The sequence below is a fragment of the Carassius auratus genome, unplaced genomic scaffold, assembly GCF_003368295.1.
Source record: "Carassius auratus strain Wakin unplaced genomic scaffold, ASM336829v1 scaf_tig00000254, whole genome shotgun sequence".
Classification (NCBI taxonomy): Eukaryota; Metazoa; Chordata; class Actinopteri; order Cypriniformes; family Cyprinidae; genus Carassius; species Carassius auratus.
The window spans coordinates 583409-604912 of NW_020523286.1; the positions used below are offsets into that span (position 1 = coordinate 583409).

Genomic DNA, 21504 nt, shown 5'->3' on the forward strand with positions numbered 1-21504 from the left:
GCTCAGGCAGCGGTTAATATATGCACGTTGTGACACCAATGCTACGTGAAGAGGATGCCAAATCACGTCTCTGGCAGACGTGAAGCAAAACTGATCTGTCAGGATTGAAAGGAGCTGTCTAACAGCCACTCATTGTTCTCATAGCAGAAGGATTTGCTCATTCAGTCTAATAATTTTGTGCTATTCCTGTTGTTTGTCAAGTAAATGACATGATGCAATTCATTCTCAAATGCATCAAGCTAGGTTGTGTTGGCAAAGGAGAAACTTTGGTTTACTTTGAGAATGGTGTTTTCCCTCTAAGACAGTAAGGTATGTTGTGTTGTGATTAATAAGGAGCATCATTTAGTTTAAGGAGCTGTTAACTATGCTTACATCAAAGGTTTCTAATTAGAGATGTTTGATTGCTTTGTGTCTAATGGGAAATCAAGAATCTCATTATTGCTAATTGAAGGACTTGATCAAGATAATGCCCCTCCTTTGTAAAACTTAAATAGAAGCACGTTGTTCATACCTCTGTGACTATGGAGGATGTAAAAATAACTGTACTTATAATACAATGTGTGTTGAGTTAAAATGCTCTGTAAAGAAAACACATCCTCTTACATTTATGGTAAAACAAAAAAGGCAAATATAGTTTCAAGTATATTGCTACCCATTTACAATTCATAACCATTAATTTTTTGAATATCATTTTCATATGAACCTGAACTAAACGGTAGCATAACACCACTAATGTACATAGACGATATACATTGACCTATAAAATATATATATATATATATATATATATATATATATATATATATTGGTGAATCTGCGCGGCGAGAGATGTTATTTTATAGTGTTTAAGCTAGTTTTTCCCACCGCATTTTTACATAACAATTTCTTAGTCTTTACAATGTGGCTTGTGCTTCACGTCTCTGTGTGAAAAGAAAATATGAGAGAAACTGCTGAGAGAGACAGAGGAAAAAAATAACCCAGTTTCTGTGGAAAAATGTCTGACCTGCTCCTCTATGATCACAATATACTGAGAGGTATCTATCAGTGTCATGTACCCTTTTATATTGTGTATTTGTGTGAGCGCCAAAAACTGACAATCCATATAGAAGTCTCTCTATAGTCTAGCACTTAATTAATAATTAATTAATAATTATTGTATATTAGTAAACCACATATTTCATCACTTAAAAATGTCCCCATCCATACAATAAATTTTACAATTTTAGAGTAAACACAGAAGTGTTTTATACTAACCTTAATATGTAAATAACGTAGCATTAAGTGTTTCTCCCTGGGCAGTCGTTGGCTCCGAGTGCTCGGGGTTACTGAGCGAGTGTGAGTTAATGACTGCGCGCGCACGAGAGAATGAATTCATTCAAATCTGTTGCTCTGGTGAATCTGCGCGCGAGAGATGCTGCTGCTGCTGCTGCTGCTCCCTTAGAAGGACACCATGAGAAATCACAAGCAGAATCGCGACGAGTTACTCAGTATTTCAGCTTTGTACGGAGGATGACATTGACATAATATTAAGATGGAATACTGACACTCTTGCGGCATTGACTGATATTAAAATAACGCAAAAGAGATGAGTATAAGTATAATTACTTTATCTTTGCTCCTGTGTGCTGACCTGCTGGATTTCGTTATAGGTAAGTTTAACTTGAATTATGTATGATTTAAGCAGAGAACAGCTGTAAAAGTCATACCATGCTGATATTTTCTCTGCACTTAATTAAGAGTCGCTCTTTGGACTGAATGTATAGTATATTTGTCCGTACTAACATTTTGGTAGGTTCATACCAAACCACCTAAAGCACATCTGCACTATATGTTTACAGCCAACTTACAGGCTATTCTTTTCCACACTGTATGAATGCCTAGATTGAAGGATTTCTTGATTGAGGTGGCTTGTCGTTTAAACTCAGGTGCACTTGTTTAATGTTTTTGATGGGTGGTTATTTTGAGGATAAAGCTTAATCTTTTGTCCTGACCCAGTTTTATGAGGGGTTATCTGCACTCTGAAATAATTAAAGGTCATTGATTGCAGAACAGTAGTGCAGGTATATACAGTTAAGAGCAAGCAGATATAATATTATGTAATAAGTATTTTTTAATTTGAGGTTGAGTAGAGTTCATTTTTTTTCTTTCAAGCCTATGTGCATGCATTGAGAGACAGAGTGCGTGTTCTTGACATGAATCAGTGATTCTAGCCATCAAATTCTTTACTGTAACTTAATAATGCTGCCCTAGCATCCTGTCATGTCTCATTCCCTTGAGTTGAGCACTTAATGTCACCGGTCAGATCATATTAGAGGTCCAGAAGCTTTGAGAAGTGCACCATTAGCCATGTTTCTTTATTTGTAATCATAGATAGGTGATTTAAGCCTTCTGTGTTTTGCTTTAGCTCTCAAGTCTTTTTAACAGATTTCATATTCAAGTATGATCATGATATATATATATATATATATATATATATATATATATATATATATATATATATATATATATATATATATATATATATATATATAAGATTTTTGGACTTTCGTTTAATGAGTTTCACAGAACTGGAATTTACACTAGAGTAAATAATAATGATACTGTTTAGTAAAGGTCATGATTTACTGCAAAGATTGGGGCAAATTCATTGTAAAGGTTTAAGAATAAGTCATTAAAAACCAATATTGATTGGACGTTATGTAAATAATGTAAATCTGGGTATGAAAAAAGAAAACACGTCGTCTTAATTATATATGGTGACCTAGCAATCAGTGTTTAACTGATGTCATTGATTATTTTTGATCAATTTCTCCACTGTTTCAGACTGTATAATGCATCCATCATATTCACAGATAACACAAAATTCTTGTGAGTACGCTAGGCATCTTTAATACACTTTAACCTTTGATATGCTTTTATGCATGTTTATATAATCAAACAGATTACTGAAATCATCACAGCGACCCAACTAATCCTTAAACATCACCATTAACATTTCCAACCAACTTTGACATTTGACCGGAGATTGATTTTCTGTGATTTCCAAGATTATTGCAGTCTATAAAAGGTGCTTATGTGGTGTGGGACTGTCATAAACCCTCAAAATTGACGGTCTCCACTCAGGACATTCTCAGTATCCTGTGTTGCATGTGGGGCAGCCTATAGATTCACTTGGATGATGGAGAAAATACCATGGATTAGGGAAAGAAGAAACACACACACACACACACACACACACACACACACACACTGAAAAAAATAATCCATTCACTGACGTCACAGTTTAAAAAAGCCAATACGGTGGAGCAGTGGGATTTTGTAGGTCAGTGAATTTGTGACAGATTATAGGCCGATTGCCTCCCACTCTGATGCCTGTGCTCGGTACATGGTGACTGTTTCAATGGAACTACAGCACTCAGCAAGACATGGCTGCTTTTCACAATTGTTCAAGATATGAAGGCATTTCATGCTGTCTATCTGATGTTGGTAAAAATTTGAGTAACAATTGTAAACTAAGTCCTTTCATTTTATTAGGACAGGGACACAGCTCTGGCAGCACTGATGGCTGGAAGACTTGGAAGAGATGAAATCTAGCTTTAGATCATGAAGCATCAAACTACACAAAGAATCCATCTTTGTGACAACCATTATGTAATAGTGTAATGCACTAAACAATGAGTGTGTAGCATCTTTTCAAATCCTTTTTTAAACAGATGGGTGTTTGATTTATAGTGTGGCATTTATAGTCTATTTAGCTTTGCTTTTTGATTATTTGTTTTGTTTCGTTTCACTTTGCTTCGTTTGATTTAACTTTTTGTTTCTTTACCTTTTTTTCTTTTTTGATTATCCAGTATTTATAGTAGATTTTGCATTGTGTCTAGAGTTTGTAAAAAAACTGTAATTGGGTGGTATTTGTTTTTAAAGATTTTGCTTTGTTTTTTAAAAAAAAAATGTAAAGGTTTTTTTTTTCATTCACTTTAACTTTTTTATTACTTTACCGTTTCTTATTTTTTTGTAGCTTTTCACATTGTTTCTTTTGAGTTTACTTTGTTTTCTTTACGTTTTGTTTTATTGTGTGTAGCACTTATATTGTTTTTTTGTTGTAATTTTTTTTAGCTTCTTTTGCTTTCATTTTGTTTCTTTACATTTTGAAATTTTGCTTTGCTTTATGTTCTGTTGTGTTTAGTTTTGTGTTTTGTTTCACATCGCTTCAAGTGAATGAAAACGCTCTGCAAAGTTTTAAATCTGAAAGTGCACGTGTATGTGTTAATAATGTAAGTTATTACAGTTCAAACGCTGCTTTATCAGGCATTACAGGCTGAAAGTAGGGGTTTGGAAAAATGTTATACAATAGTTATACAAATCATTTGGGAGTCGTTGAGCAAATACAGTTAAATAAAATTAAATTAAATTAAAAATTATAAGACAATCAAAGTGTTTTTTGACCTTGCATGCATGTTAACCTGTTGTTAGGGACTCCTAAAACCAAAATATGACCCTTTCATAACCCATAATAAGGGCTTTTTTTTTTTTTTACATTTGTTTCATTTCATCAGAGAGGTACAATACCTGACAGACATGCACCGATGAGTCTTGTTTTGGAGTTTATTTTTATAGTATTTATTTATTTATTTGTTTACTTTTTTTACATAAGAAGTTGAAATTGAAATTAGGAATATTGCCTGCAATATAGATCAATGGATCAATGTCATACAAGCAGAGTTTGTTAAATAATCAAGGAGACATTTCCTATATAATGTGCTGATTAAAGTCTGTTATTTATCATTTATTTTAAAGTTTATTTTTATAGAGTAATTTACTTTGGTATTTGGTTCTATTTAGTTTTTGGTTTGCTTTTTATTTTGCTGTTTTTTTTTTTTTTTGCCATAGTTGAGAGCAGAAATCTATGAATACTAATATGTCTGTAATACAGACATTGTTTTAAGAACTGTTTTTTTCTGGATCAATGTCATTACAAAAAGAATTGGTTGAATAATGGATAATCAGTTATACCTGTCAGGTTTGTGCCAATGAAATGCTGTTATTTCATGCTGTGAGGAGATTAAAAATAAATGAAACACCACAGAGACATCTTCTTGCGGACAATATCCATTAATATTGGTTTTTGCAATCATGCTTTCTGATCTGAAATATTCACAACTTGGATCAAGAGCTCATTATATGCTATAATTTCACTGTCATTGCAGTATGACCTCTCTAGGGGAAGGTTTATAATGCGTTCTTCAAAAGCACTCCGTTTTGCTAACTTATGACTTAATGAGTTCAGAAATGAGGAGAGCACTGTAATTTTGCTAGAACTCATTGCTGGTAATTTGAATGGGATTTTAAAGGAGGGCTGTGCAATTTGAGGATGTAATAATGCATTCAGAAAGTGACACTGCTATCTTTTTCCAGGTTATTTAACAGTCACCATTGAGCCTCTCCCTCCTGTGGTTATGGGGGACACAGTGACTTTGAAGTGCAATTTCAGGACCGATGGCAACTTACGAGAGATTGTGTGGTTTCGGGTAAGTGGGGTCCGAGCTTCATCTTTGCATGATACGCCTTTTATTTCAGCATCCTGGAAAAAAATAATCACTTGTTTTTCAGTGTGCTAGTTTTTGTGCCTTTTCAAACTCTTTTAGTTGGCAAATTGACATTGTGAGAACAGAAGCTGTCAAAAGTATGAAAATAAATTCAGGATTAAGAGTGAATGGCTCAGTGATTTTAGAACAAGCTGTTTTCATTTTGTCGTCACACAGAGACATAAGTGTGTCAGGTTTGATGAGCCAACGGATAAAACATTCAATTAAACACATCAGTATGCCAATATATTTCCATGACATTTAAAAAAAGACATTTCCAATATATCATGTTTATTTAATTACTTAGAAAATCATAAATTATTTTAGCTTTTCTGCATCTATCCCCCTCCGCTGGAAATCATACAAACTATTAAAAATGTATAGAGAAAAAAATACACTGTTAAAAATATTCCGTAAAATATACGGTGAAAAAACGGCAGCTGTGGTTGCCAGAATTATACTGTAAAAATACGGTAAAACCGTTTTTGGTTTAACGGTTTTATACCGTAAAAAATATAGTTACACTGTTGTAGGTTTAACGGATTTACTCTATATTTACAGCTTAATACCATAATTTAACTGATATAATATTAATTTACGAACTTATTGAAGTACTGAAATCTGTTTTGTACCTTTGTATTACACTGGTAATCACCAAAAGCAGGTGGTGATGAGAAAGTCACGTGGTGAAATAAAGCCCATCACAAGCAGCTTTTAAATAATAAGATACATAGAAGGTGCAGGGTGTCATTCACACAAGCACTAAACACCATCATGGTGAGACTCATTAAACTGAAATATGCAATAAACATTAATTTAACAACATTTTATGTAACATACAAACCTAATAAACATAACAGATGAGAAGAAATTAAGAAGAAACATAGTTATTTCAAAGAAAAAACATCAAATTCAAACAAAATTTGAAATGCAACGCAGAGAATTCTGGGAACGTAAGTTTATGGTTTTTCCCTGTAACAGGAAATTACCGTTAACCAGTAAACAGGTTTGTACTGTAGCATTTTCACAGTTCTTTACCGTTAAAATCACAGTCATTTTTTTACAGTGCATCAAACCATTTTGTTTATTAAAAAAAAAAAAAAAGAAAATTTATCTTGAAAGCAATTAGTTTGCTTTGAATCTAAGTGTCTGCCAGGTGCATAACTGCAAATGTGGTTGCCAGATGTTAATGGATCTTGTCCATACTGTAGTTAATAAGATGACTTTGTACATGCACTAAAGACCTTTTTTTTTTAGCTATTTCTGAACTTACAAGAACATTTATGTGAATTATTGCAAATAATCAATTATTTACCAACATGTAAATGCAAAAAAAAAATCTCTCAACTTTCTTTTACCCAGTACATGATAGTATATTGTTCTTTTTTTCAAAGGTGACGGAAGGTGGAACATCAAAACAGAAAATTTTCACCTACGACGCCATGTACAACACCAATTTTTCTCACATGGAGGACTTCCGCAGACGAGAGGACCTTGTTTACCAGTCAACTGTCAGGTTATAGTTATATCCAGCAGAGCGCAGTTTATAGTGGATATTACTTGGCTTTCCTCTCGGCACGCACAGTGCTATTTTTATGACTGCTGTTATGTGTTTAGACAGATTGTTCCTCACTGTTCTCAGGCTCCCTGAGGTCCAGATGGAAGATGATGGACCATATGAATGCCACGTGGGGATCTATGACAGGATATCTAGAGAGAAGGTGGTCTTGGCATCTGGGAGTATCACTCTTAATGTCATGTGTAGGTTCTAGTTTTAAACCATCATACACAATTTTTTACATTGAGGCATTGTATGTGGTCATAAAAATGCAGGGATTTGCAAAACAAAATCCATTATATTCTGTTATTAACTGCCATAGTTCTTCTAAAAGTCATGTTCTTTCAAACCTGTGTGACTTTCTTTCTTTTGGGTACATGAAAGAAAAACTTTGGGCCCAACTGACAGATATATTTTCATTTGTGTTCCACACAAGAAAGAGGTTTGGAACAACACGAGAAAGAGTCCATTAAGGCAGAATTCTCATTTTTGTGTGAACTATATCTGTAACCTCTGGAAAAAGAAAAAAAAAAACATTTCAGTGCACTTTTCTGTTATTGGAAAGGATTGTCTGTAAATGTAATACAGATAATGGAAAATTCATGATTAACTACTTGATAAAGATGCTTATTTTGATTGAGCAGTGTATTATCCTAATAGTACAATAATAGTGTGTACTGAATATCTTTTTGGTATCAAAACCAGGACAATATTTTCAATTCTCAGTCTCTCTATCTTAATTGCTTGTGCAAGTACGTACATGCCCATAAAGTCTGGGAATATTCAGCAGGGTATTCATGCAATTTCCCTCGGCATGCACTTGTAAATTAATACATTTCAATCCGATGTAATATGCCGTGACATATAAGTGAGATACGAGCTAGAGTTTATTTCATGGCAACTAAGAAATCATTAGAAAGATTTCACATGGATTACTGACTTAAAACAAGAGATTTTGCTATTGTGATATAAATCTTCCCTATATTAATGCACTTTCCTTATAAACTGAAAGCTCATTAAATGAGGATCTCCTGGCTTGCGGTCTGAAGCACAAAAGTGCCCTTGAGGGAAAGATACTAATAATTACTTTGAATGCTGCACTGTCCTCTCTGCTTATTTCTTTGAATTGCTGGTGTGAAGCTATTGATTTATAATGAGTTTTCAATGTCTTTGTTTTTCTCAGCTCCACCAAAATCAATATCTGTTGAGGCAGCAAATCAGCCAGCTCGATTCAGTCGCTACGAGGCTCAAAATTTCACGCTTGTTTGCATTGTAACTGGAGGAAAACCTGCCCCGGTGGTTAGTAGAAGAATTAAAAACAAGCTCTAAATTAAAACCTAAATAAAGACGGACATGCACAAAGCGGAGGTTATTTAAATGGAAATGTGTTTCTTTGCCGTTCAGTTGTAACTTTTCGTAATTATTTCTTCACCAAACTCAGGTGTACTTCAAGAGGGATGGAGAACTTATAGAAGTCCATCCTTTCACGTCTGCTGAGAAAGTGGAAAACAGAGGCTTGCTCGCTGCCCTAGATAACCAGCCGCTTGTGAGTCGAGAACTGGATGATACAAAAGTTCAGAAGTCTCTTTCTTTCCTGGACCCTCACAGCGAGCCGGTGCGTCTGGATAAGGACCGGCCCCAGCGCAGTTACACATCTGGAGCCCCTGGTCAAGAGGAAGCCAGTCCCACCACAGAGGTCATCCCAGAGACTGTGATCAGCCGAGAGTTTCCCCGCTGGGTGCTGAGCTCAAGCCCGATGTATTACTTCAACCATACACAGTCTGAGCTTCATGACGGTACTTTGGAGGTCCAAGCCATGCTGACATGGCACTTGAACCCACAGCTGGACAATGAGGCTCTGTTCACCTGTGAAGTCAAGCACCCTGCTCTTTCCATGCCCATGAAGGCAGAGGTTACGCTCTGTGAGTGTCCCTTTATATACGTTACCAAATACATTTACTGAGTCTAAAGGCCTGTTCACACCAAAGACGATAACTATGAAGATAACGATAAAGATATAGTTCTAAATCCCATTCTCAATATAAAAGAATAGCAGGGCCCACGGCACAGCTATAATGATAAAGGCACAGAGAAACGAAATCATTGGAATCAATTTCAGAAAGATTTTTTCCAGCTGATAAACAAAGTTAAACAGATAAACAGACGCTGATATATTTGTCTTTATAGTTATTATTGGTGTGAATGGGCCTTAAGTATGTTTATTAGTGTCTCACAATATATTTCACAATATAAGTTTTTTATTTCATATTTTCATCATGTTTGCTCCTTTGTCCTGTTTTTACACTAAGATTAACTTTACTTCAACATTTACTTCATCTTCAAATTTGCAAACACTATTAAATGCAATCTTTACCAATTAGCAAAATTAATATACATTTTTCAGTGTAAATAAATTAGTGATACCTAAATTCACTTTAAAATTATTGATTTTAATTATTGGTCTTTTTGAAATATATACATATATATTTTAATGCTAGTTACTGTTACCATATTAGACTAAGCCTTACTGTTTACACAGGGTATAACATATATATATATATATATGTGTGTATGTGTATATATATATATATATATATATATACATACACACACACACACACATATACATATATATATATATATATATATATATATAAATGGAAGACCATGACTCTCTGCCTCCTCTGATATAATGACAACACTTTTACTTCTCACTGTTTTCAAGCTGCTCCAAAAGGCCCGAAACTCTCTGTGGCACCAAGCAGAGCAAAAGTGGGAGACACGGTTCGCATCAAAGTGGAGGGATTCCAAATGGGGCCCAAAGCGGTACAGTCATGAAAGAAGAAATGTTTCTAGCATATAAAGTGGTGCAAAATAATTATTTGCAAACAATGCAGCTTAACAGTAGCAGTGATTCATGTTTTTGTCTCAGCAGAATATGCCTGCTCTAATTTGAATGCACGGCAAACAGCAATGGCAAATGTTTTACATTATAATGCCTACCAATGTCTTTCGGAAATGTTGAACTAAATAATTTGCTTTTAATAATTTATAGTGTACCTTAAATGTCTTTGAGAGCTTCTTTTGAAAAATGTTTAATATTCTCTTCAAGTATAAAATATATGAGCAAATGAATACTGCCAGTGGTGTTTAGCAAATGTATATAAATGATTAAAAAGAGTCTCCCTAGCAACTCCACATAAATATTTTAGCTTTGTTTGTAATGTTTCACACTTGCATGTCTAAAGATATCAACTATATTCTCTGCAGGGTATAACCATGCTCAGTGCTTTAAATGTCTGAATTGTTGAATGAATATTTTGGTTTTCTCTTTGTGTCACAGAATAAAGTGTTTCCAGAGCCTCTTTTCACATGGACACGTGTGGGAGGACCTCTGCTGGATGGAAGTGAAGAGAGATTTGGGAAAGTACTGGTTCTGGAGAGAGTCCCAGCTGAGCTCAACGGATCCATGTATCGCTGCACAGTCCAAAACCCACTGGGATCTACCAACACTCACACCCGCCTCATAGTATTTGGTCAGTATACCAGAAGATGCATCACAAATAATTCAAGTGGTCTGTAGCCAACACTTAGATAACTGTCCAGTTTCTTCCTAAGATGTGTCTGCTTCACAATGCTGGATCCACATCTGACGCTCAGAGTGACTTTATCCAGCACTCGCATACATTAAAATGTTCAGTCCATTGCCAAACACCCCTATTTCTTACATTATTTTATTTGTACTCAATAATGAAATGTCCCATTCTGTTTAGTGAGATATAATCGCAGTAAGCTGTTTATATTCAAAAGACATCACAGTGTTTGATCAGTGGGCAAAAAATAAAAAATAAATAAAATAGTGCACACATAGTGTATGGTATTTTTTTGATACCAGCATGCATAACTATTTATGGACATGGTTTATGGACCATTTACAGTTTAACTAAAGTTTACATTTTTTAACAGAAAATCCCAGGATCAAGAAGGAGACTAAACAACTGAAGTGTAAGGCACAAAAACATCCTACACATTACATATCCAACAGTATTGTAGATAAACTCTCACCGTGACTGTTAAATCATTTTCAGTTGGCGACTCTGCTGGAGACATGCTTGGGCCCTCACTGATGTTGCTGCTGTTGTCATTGACTCTGGAGTTAACATGAGCACTATGGGATGCGCTTTCCATTAGTAACCCTCTCTGATACTCTGTCAGCTCCTCTGCCATCTCTGTCGCTGTCCAGAAGCTACGCTATAATCCAGGACTGAGACTGCTGCAGAGAAATATGTGCTCAGAATGAGAACGATAAGCTCAACCCACCCTGACCACCCCAACCATGTGACAACGATTCAGCTCAGTTTGTTCCGCACCTGTTTTGGCACAATACACTGACATATTCATGCTTTGACTTCATAAACTCTACATTGTATTTGTGCACAGCTGTGTTGCAGAAAAGGATTAGAGAGAAGTGGAATGGGACGGCCCATATAGCCTACAGATAATCCTGGACATACATTACAGCTTTCATCATTCTAAACAGCTTATTGTAATGTCATTTCATTAATGTTGTTCTTTATATCCCAGCTGTTGAGTGCAAAATCACTTACTTGACTTCATGGTTCAAGCTATTGAATGTTGAGAATGAGATTCACCTACTGCATATGACCTCTAGATGACGGTATAGATCTTCAGACATGATACCTTTTTTATGCATTAAATGTCCATAGCCTCTTCTGGCTGGTGTGCACTGAGAAGTTCCTCAAGCAGTGATGTAAAGCATTAATAGCGCAACCTCATTATCTCTGCATCTTTGATACAGAGAATTTAATTTCTTTCTTTTGTATGAACAAAATGTCAATGTTGGCGTGACGGAGAACGTTCCCTGTTAGCTGTGGAACTCGAGTTTTCCGAGTTCTTGCTACTGAGATTAACTATTTAATGAAATTTAATTTTTGCATGAAAACGTATGAGGATGTTGGAAAGTTGGATGACAAAACAGATACACATTCCTCATCTCACAGAAGTTTTACACGATGAGCCCCTTCGAGTCTTTAACAGTGATCATCATGACTTATTCACGCACAATGAGAGGATAACAGTGTAGCATAAATTATAAATAAATATTTCACTAATTATTTCTCTCAATCTTCGTACGATACTTGAGTTCTGTCCCGCCTCTTGAGATAAAGCGCACGGAGACTGGCTGATATGTTATACCGTTCTCCACGCACTTTATCGACACACACACACACACAGAGAGAGAGAGAGAGAAAGAGAGAGAGAGAGAGAGAGAGAGAGAGCTCTCACGTGTGACAGTTCTTCATTCGTAGGTAGGCAAGACATTTGGCAAGCTGATGACCCACTCGCACTTTAAGGGACTTTCTTCTTCAGACCAGGAGAGCTGGACGCATTTACCGTTACTCAGAGAAGAACTTCAGCGTGCATTTTGACAGCTGACAAGTGACAAGCAAATTCGCTTCTTGCAGGCTTGTTTTATTCCACAAAACCGATAGAAAGATCGGACTATCTGAAAGTCATGATGGAGATGAAGGTGCTGGGATGCGCGTTGCTTTTTCCTCTCCAGATCTTCTTTTGCTTGTTAAGGGCGATCGTGCGTTTGTTTACGCGCCAGAAGCGCAGAGATCTGGGCACTGATGTGGTCCTCATCACTGGAGGAGGAAGAGGAATCGGCCGTCACCTGGCTAAAGAGTTCGCCAAACAAGGAGCAAGAAAGGTAAGGCTGCGTTAGCGTTTTTATTCGTTTAAACGCAATTCATCATGCTCTTTAATTTAAAATAGAATAAAATAAATTGAGTGCTTATTTCAGTCTTAATCAAGGACCGCATATAGAAAATATATCTGAGCTTTTTTTAAAGAAGTTTTATATATAAAAAAATCTTTTTGTATTGGTATGTAATGTGTATTGCGAAATGTAAGTTCCAAAGCGCAATCTGAGGTTAGTCTCGCGCAACACAAATTGTAATTTGGCGCCACTAACGCGATAAGCTAAACAAGCGTATTCATCTACAAAACTTTTTTTAACAGAACAATAAAGTTATGTTATACATTTGGATAGACACATAATAAAATTAAATATAACGAGGTTATTTATCGACGTAACCCGCCGTAACGGAAAGCGCGCACGCGGCGTACTGTTGTTATGGTTACCACCTCTGGCGAATGTCTCTTCTGTTCGTTAGCGTCTAAGTTACTGGTAACGTATGTGGAGAGGTGAAAAAACGCCGGTTTAAATATCGCTTTCAAAGTTGCTCACTTGCTGACATGGATTAGGTTATAAAAATTCACAGCACTCCTACAATACTCACACATTGGGCCTACGTTTTAAAGTGAGAAAGAAAAAGAATCAGCTCACAAACTTCCAAATGTGAGTAACGTTAACGTTAACTTAGGACATTTTTCTGTAACATAATTGATCGGCTTGTTTATTATTTCAGCATTACTGACAACCAAACAAAACCAGTAAGGGTTGTGTTTATCTGATTTATTCACATTGCAGTAAACACCTTTTTGGTTGTGTAAATACACTTTGAAATAGCTGAGTTTGTCCTGATGGGGCACAGCATGGCTTTCCAGTCAGCGCAGTCAACAGAAAGCAGTGTGACCTGTTGCTGCCCTCATCTGAAGCCTTGAGTTCTGTTTCATATTCCTCCTGCGTACAAACACAGGTGTTTCCTAAGCCTTTATGTTCTTACAGTTGCCCAACAATGGGCTGCTGACAGGCACGACTGTTTTGTTGAACTCAAATCATGTGTGACTCTTTAACCTTCCAGGGAAGTTCAAACTATACCCAGTCATACATGATGAACTGTAACTAAATCATCTTGTTTATTATGATTATTGTTAATGAATATAAAACTGAGCTATACTTACTATATCACTCTTCCCAGTAATAGAGTAACACCAGTAAAAGCACAAGCAATAAGTGTCAGGAATACAATATTAATAATACTGTCCATGTGAGGGAGTGGAAGTGTGTGTGCTGCAGTCATGTGTGTGAATGTGCACCCAACATGTATAGGTGTGCGAATGGATCATTTGCAAGGGGGTGTCGTAGGCAGAGAAGCACCTTACAGATTGGTTACCACAACCAAGTTCACTGGCAGGTCAGCCAGATTCGCAGAGCAGGGCTGATGATGTCATTTGTGTTATTGTGTGGGCTGCTTACGGCTGAATCCCAGAGGAACAGAGTCAAACAGAAAGCCAACGGAGCTGAAGCTGTGTATGAAAGTCAAGTCAAGCAGACACAAGTTGGGCCTCAAATATGTGTTTTATTTCCCTAATCTACTGCATTAGTCTGTGAGTTTAAAATCCTTGAACAGAATTATAATATTCACAAATGTACATTTAGAATTATGAGGTTCTACAAAGTTTATGTAAATGGTGAAGGATGAGGTATAAAGGTGGGAAGGTGAAGGTGAATAGGGGCTGGCACTCCTATACTCCCAGCTGGGCTTTGGCCCATGCCTGACCCCTCTGGGCCAGCACTAATGAGGGGTGTTAGGCTGCCCCTGCCCATGTCTCCCAGTGGCTCTGTTGCTTGAATTTTACTGATAATGGGACACTCACCATGTGCTCTTTGTGACATTAGGTGGGACATGAGTCAGGCAGTATGTCACATAAGAAAGCACATCTGTTGTTTGCTTGCCCTATTTCACTCTGTCCCTCTCAAAATTATATTTTATATAAAGGAGTTTTCCAGTTTTCCTATGTAGGGTTACCAGAGGCGCAAGCATGGAAATACCCTAGGTGGATTATTTTATTTAATTTTTTATTCTTTTTTATTTTACACTTGTTCTACGTAGGGTTGTAAGATATGATTTGATTTAATTTAATTTAATTTAATTTAATTTAATTTAAATGTTTTGTACTGTCACAATGCAAAAAAAATAAAAATAAAATAAAATAAATTTGTTCTGTTCTTGACAGGTTATGTGAGATTCCCCCACACTAATGCTCTCCCTTGAGAGGCTTTGAATAGTGAAGGGTTGCTCAGAAGGTCAGAACATGTGACTGTTTTATGTGTGTATGTTTGTTTATGAGGTGGATTGAGATTGACAGGATGGGGAGGGGATGGACTCATCCTTGTGTTCATTACCTCTCGCTGACCTTGCTGAGTGATGGATCTAATAGCCAGAGAGTTAACCGACCTACACAGCCTGACCCTGTCCTCTATCACTCTCACTGGCTCTCCCTAAAACCTCGTGTACAATGATAAGGAAATACTTCATTCAGTAACTCCTTAGAAAGCTCAACCTATACATCAATGTGTAGCAATCATGCATTATACATCACAGAGTTAAAGAGAGTTGTCCCTCAGCTTACAATGTAAAAATCTCCTTCTGTTGTCGAAAAGTGTAAATGATGTTCTGGATGTTCTTTACACCAATCATGACTTTCCTCCCTCAGGTGATTTTGTGGGGCCGCACGGAGAAATGTTTAAAAGAGACATGTGAGGAGATCTCCATGACTGGAACAGAGTGCCATTACTTTGTGTGCGACGTGGGCAACAGAGAGGAAGTGTACCAGCAAGCCAAAGTGCTCAGGGAAAAGGTATCTTTAAACCCTTCTTTCCTTGTCTCAAGAGATCAATAAAAGGAGTTTATATAGTGACCCCGTCTCAAACATACATCCACAAGACTGTAAGGTGTCTTGTTTTGTCATTTAAGATTTCAGAATGGTGCTCTCTAGCACCCCCTTTGTGGCTGCTAGGGTCTAGGCTAAGGATTTTCAAGTATTTTAATGCCGAAGACTCCCATACTTTTTATAGGCTAGTGCTTTTTTGTCTGTGGGACCCTTGTTTATGTTGTTTTCTAAATTAAATAATTGCATTATTTATATTATTTATATTTATTTTACATAATGTACATAATTTACATAATATTTTACATAATAATCATTTCCGAGCAGCTGAGTCCTTAGCCTTCTTTAAAAACACATCTCCTGCATCTTTATTAGACACTCTAACTCTAGCACTCTCAATTCTAATTCGATTTAATTCTAAACTTGGTCCTTTTAGACTTGCACTCTATTCATTTAATATCACTAGCTTCTCTAATCTTTTGGTATTCTGTTTTCTATATTTTCTTATTTTATTTTCTAATTGACCAAAAAAAAAAAGAACTTGCTCCATGTGCTGCATTAAGCTAACTGAGACTTGTTATAGCACTTGCATATCATTGCTCTTTTTTTTTATTTTGTTTGCATCCATTTTCCTCATTTGTAAGTCACCTTGGATAAAAGGATCTGCCAAATGATTAAATGTGAATGTAATAATTAATAATCTTTTATTTTCCATGGAACCAAAATATTACAATTTTACTTATCCACACAGTAAATTAGGCTCTAAATGGATGCGATGTGGTCTCACACAGGTCGGGGATGTCACCATTCTTGTCAATAATGCAGCTGTTGTCCATGGAAAAACTCTTATGGACAGTGACGATGACGCACTCCTGAAAACCCAGCACATAAACACACTTGGACAGTTCTGGGTAAGAAACGAATCAATATCTTAACTTATTTGCTGCTCAAATGCTCAATTCGTTGTAGTGCAGTAACCCTGCTTTGAACCTAACATGAACTCTAGATACTCCTTTGTGTTTTGCAGAACATTTTTCAGTTACTTAACGTTAAGTCACTTGGCATGCTGTAATTCTTGGAAGCGTTCCTCATCATTTAAGCATGTTTTTGCCAAAAGAGAAAAAGTAACACCGCATTCCTCGCATAGAAGAGTCAGAGACAAAAATACAAGAGAGATTCACAAACAAAAGCGAATGGTACTAAAAGAACTGGTGGAATAGGTAAAGTTAAACATTTAGAAGAAAATGGACTGATTTAGGCTACACACATTCAAAGTCAATGAGAACAAGAGCTGATCATTGGAGACTTTAGTTGCAGTAGTAGCTCATGCTGAGGATTGCTGTAATATATTGTTGCTCTAATCTCAAACACATGGCGTTTTCTGAATGCCAGTTTTACATAGAGTTTTGCAGAGGAGCCATCATATGACTTGAGATGAAACACTAAATGTGGGCTCATATTTCTGCTGAGCCGGTCAAATATGCTTGTTGACTTTCACTAAAGGTAGTCTAGAGAATACTAGACAATTAACACATTCCCGACCCCGAAGTTCTGAAGCTTTCATTGTTATTGTTGGATTTTCCAGAAGATGGTTGAGGGAACAGAACAATGTGTAATTGTGTCTGTCTCCCCCACAGACCACGAAAGCATTTCTGCCTCGCATGCTGGAGCTCTGCAACGGCCACGTGGTGTGCATTAACTCCATTCTCTCCCTCTCCTCCATCCCTGGAGCCATCGACTACTGCACATCCAAGGCCTCGTCTTATGCCTTCATGGAGAGCCTGACGCTAGGCCTGCTGGACTGTCCAGGAGTGGGCTGCTCCACGGTGCTTCCCTTCCATACTGACACAGAGATGTTCCAGGGCATGAGAGTTAGGTAATGAGCTGCTGGGGCTGATAAACATAAAGACCTAGTTAAAAAAAAAAAAAAGTTGTCAATTATTAAATGAATACATGTTTTAGGTTCCCTAAGCTGTTTCCTCCTCTGAATCCTGAGATGGTGGCCGAACGCACTGTAGAAGCTGTAAGGACCAACACTGCCTTTGTTGTCCTGCCATGGACCATGCACTTTCTAGTCATCCTTAAGAGGTGAGACTATCCCTGTTGTAGGAACATTTTGATTCACCATTCTGTATTACATAAAAGATTATTCATTATTCTATGCATTATATATTAGATATTTCAATTGGCTGCACCTAACTTCTTGATTTCTTCACAGTCTTTTGCCCCAGGCTGCCCTGGAAGAGATCCATAAGTTCTCAGGAAGCTACACCTGTATGAACACATTCAAAGGACGGACATAAACTTAGAAGCAGTGTGACTGTGAAAAATCCTCAAAACCATTTTTTTAATGCAAAGCAAGCACTACGTCCAGGAACACCAATCTGTTGCTTTGTGGACGCAAAAAAATTATAGACTGTGAAAGGGTCATTGGAACAGCATATCGAGATGCCTTTGTTTTTTCCAGGAACTGTTATGTCTGCGAGTTTTATGTGGATAGATTTGGATTTGTTGCCATATACTGGACTGCACACAGGCATGTAGGTGAATGCGTTCTTTGGATAATGTGATAGTAAGGAGCACAGACTGTTACGATTAAAGGGATAGTTTACCCAAAAATGAAAATGACCCCATGATTTACTCCCCATCAAGCCATCCTAGTGCCACTCTCTTCTGAACTCAAGTACGACAGTTAATGAAAGCTAGAGATTATGGTATGTAAAGTTTTAAATATGGATATTTTGCTTACACAAACGTATCGATTTGCTTCCGAATGGCTTTATTAATCCCCTGGAGCAGTGTGGAGCACTTTCTATGATGGATGGATGCACTTTATTTGGCTTCAGAATCTCAAGCAACATTCATTATAACATTCATAATTTTGTCTGAAAGAAGAACGTCATATACACTGAGGCTGAGTAAATCGTGAGGTAAATAAAAGTTTTGGTTGAACTATCCCTTTAATAATTTTACAATGCTCTGAGGTTTTCATCAGGGCCTGTTTGCCCTTGTAAGGTGTGACTTGGGAGTTTTATAGATTTTCACTGATTTTAAGAACATTTTTGTAAGTCAAAAGTCAAGTCTTCAACCACATACGGCAAATGTATATATTTTTCAAATATTTATATTTTTTAAGTTGCTGATATAAAAAATATTCACATAAACATCCAATTTCAATATTACGTTTGAGCTGTTTTCTCATTTATCTTTTGGCCATTCTATATATTTCAATCCAAATGTAATACTGTCCGAAACATAATAAAAAAAAGTTAAGATTGGAAGTGAATGTTCTTTCTCAAAGTATGTATTTTGGTTTAAACTAAATATATTCATTTTTTATTTAAGCAGTACTGTTTACCACATATATTAGAAATATATTTTGGTCAGGTTAAAAAATGTATATTCTTTTGCCTTATGGGACTTGTTTAAAGTAATTCCAGCATGTCTATCTTCATATTACGGTCAACTTGAAATAAACAGTATTTGAGCTTAAAAAAACCACGGTGAGTGTTATTTTGTGGGTGTTCATGTTGGTTTGAAAACAGGGAAGTGTCAGTCCCTGGCAGTGTGCTTGTTCTGTCTCTGCCAAAACTCACAGGCATTTCATGGTCAGCATTCCACCGCTGCAGGCCAGCCAATCGTGAGCTCACTGTGGGCAGGGTTGTCATAACACTAACTCCGCTAAACAGGAAAGCACACTGGAGAGGGGTCAGCCACTGGAAGACTTATAGATGAATCTAGAACTTGTCATTTTATTCAGCTTTGTCACTCACACCTAGCTGAACTGCTGAGGTTCGCTGTCGGTGCAGCTGTATCGCACCAAACAGATGGGTAGGTAATGCAGTGCCTGTTCACAATTTTCTCCTACGCCTCGATTTGCCAAATTGGATGCAAGATCTAAGACTGTAACCTCATAAAATCAAATCTACAGGCAGATGTTTTTTTTTTCAGCGTCTCTCCCTCAAATTTTTCCATGCAGTGCATCCCTGCTGCGGTATTAGAAGACAATAGAGTGTTATCAAAGCACACTGGGGACCGAAACTGACATACAACAGGCACGAAGCCGCTATTACAATTATGTGATTACCAATTCACATCACATTCTTCATTTTACACACTGCAGTTGCTTTGTGGCTGAAAGGAAAAGTTACTTTCTGATGAACTATATAAAATAAATAATGTACGCTGTGGGAATAATCACCCAAAATGTTGTATAACACAAATGACAAAATCTGAAGAATGAGTCTTGGCATGCCTAACGGCAATGATGGACACTGTTGAGAGTGGGATCAGGACATGAAACTGTGTCATGGAGTGCATGTGTGTTGGAGAAGTCAGCTCAAATCTCAGGGGGTGAGTTCAGAGCAAGGTTAGCCAAATAGTAGATAAATCTGAGTAGGTTGTTGGACAGACAGCTCACCCTGTGATGAACCCTTTGCCCAGAAAAAATAACTGTTTAATGTGACCCAGGCACCCAGCACAGGTGGAAAAGTAGTAGGAATGGGTACTAGGAGAATTTGTAGGGCACATGGTAACTCGTCCCTATCGTAATAGATAACTTCAGGGATGTTGAACATATGCCATTAGCTTTCACAGGTTTGTGAGATCATATTTGAACCAGATTTCGTCAGACTGGTCTGTGTTACCACATATTGTAGTTGTTTGTTTGAACCCATGTGTTTCTGATGACAGCATCTCATTAACAAAAGCACACTTACGTCTATGCAGTGCATGAATGCTAAATGATAGCAATAGCATTGTCCTTTTCAGTGTTATTAATCCAAGCAGGGTAGGGTTGTGTGGCCACTGCACATCCATCTTTAACCAATGAGTGTGTCAACATAAGGGAAGAGTCCATTGATCTGACATCTCAATGGTAGTCAAGAAGAAGAATGTACAGTAGACAGTCCCTGCATCCCAATGTGCATATCCACACTATCTGTCTTAAATATTTAAAAGTACCAACAGAATTTAGGGACACAATGGGACGTAGGCAAAGAGCTTGAAAATGCAGCCATGTTTGACTAAAAGAAACCTCTTTTAAAAATGTAATGTTAAAGAAATCTTGTGTATAATGCCAGAGATGATCTCATTTTAAATACATTTGATACATATAAATTACTGTTTTACTGTCAACTGAATTTACCATTGGAAGCAAATTACCGTTTTTTTTATATCTCCCGATAACAAACATGCGTCAACTAACCAGTTTGCGGCTCCCCGCCATTTTGTACCCTGTGCAAATAACTGCAGCAAGCAGCATGTGATTGTCAGCCGCAGAAATGGAGACTTAAATTAAAAAGGTATGAGCAAACATTGTTAAAGATGCTAAAAAAATGATTTAAAAGTTAAACTATAGGACTTATATATATAATTTTATAATTTTATATATTTTATATATAATATATATTTTTCCCACTGGTGTTAACTTAAGTATTAGCGAAGTAAGTTTTTATGAAGTATTATTTCTGGATTTTTTTTTCAGCACATGTAATCAGAGTTACAGAACAATAATGATAATGTTACAAATTAGGAGATTATGTTTTATTTATTTTTAAAAGTGTGATTGAATGATGTTTATATATATATATATATATATATATATATATATATATATATATATATAAACAAGAAATGATATAATCTCTGAACTCTTGAGTAAAGCAAAATTCAAAGGAAGTAAAATTATCATGCGACATGTGACTCATTGTATTTAATGTGATAGAAAAAAAAAAAAAAAAATGATAACACCAGTGACAC

The 21504-nt window shown here is 36.5% G+C and overlaps 2 protein-coding genes across 3 annotated transcripts; both read left to right on the forward strand.

Moving 5' to 3' along the window:
• Nucleotides 1-930: 930 nt before the first annotated feature.
• Nucleotides 931-12322, forward strand: LOC113068877 (immunoglobulin superfamily member 21). The gene is made up of 10 exons (XM_026241761.1): nucleotides 931-1649; nucleotides 5416-5528; nucleotides 6980-7101; nucleotides 7228-7346; nucleotides 8327-8442; nucleotides 8585-9065; nucleotides 9869-9969; nucleotides 10487-10679; nucleotides 11110-11148; nucleotides 11232-12322. The coding sequence occupies exons 1-10, from the start codon at nucleotides 1586-1588 to the stop codon at nucleotides 11306-11308; spliced, it is 1425 nt and encodes a 474-aa protein (XP_026097546.1). The 5' UTR covers nucleotides 931-1585; the 3' UTR covers nucleotides 11309-12322.
• A 150-nt stretch (nucleotides 12323-12472) lies between these two features.
• LOC113068878 (short-chain dehydrogenase/reductase 3) lies at nucleotides 12473-21071 on the forward strand. Of its 2 annotated transcripts, none has more exons than XM_026241762.1 (6): nucleotides 12473-12877; nucleotides 15571-15714; nucleotides 16536-16655; nucleotides 17382-17620; nucleotides 17707-17832; nucleotides 17963-21068. In XM_026241762.1, the coding sequence occupies exons 1-6, from the start codon at nucleotides 12680-12682 to the stop codon at nucleotides 18045-18047; spliced, it is 912 nt and encodes a 303-aa protein (XP_026097547.1). In that variant the 5' UTR covers nucleotides 12473-12679; the 3' UTR covers nucleotides 18048-21068. The 2 variants fall into 2 exon arrangements, with proteins under 2 accessions (XP_026097547.1, XP_026097548.1); XM_026241763.1 differs by lacking the exon at nucleotides 12473-12877 and adding an exon at nucleotides 13350-13528 and having other exon boundaries at nucleotides 17963-21071.
• Nucleotides 21072-21504: the final 433 nt, after the last annotated feature.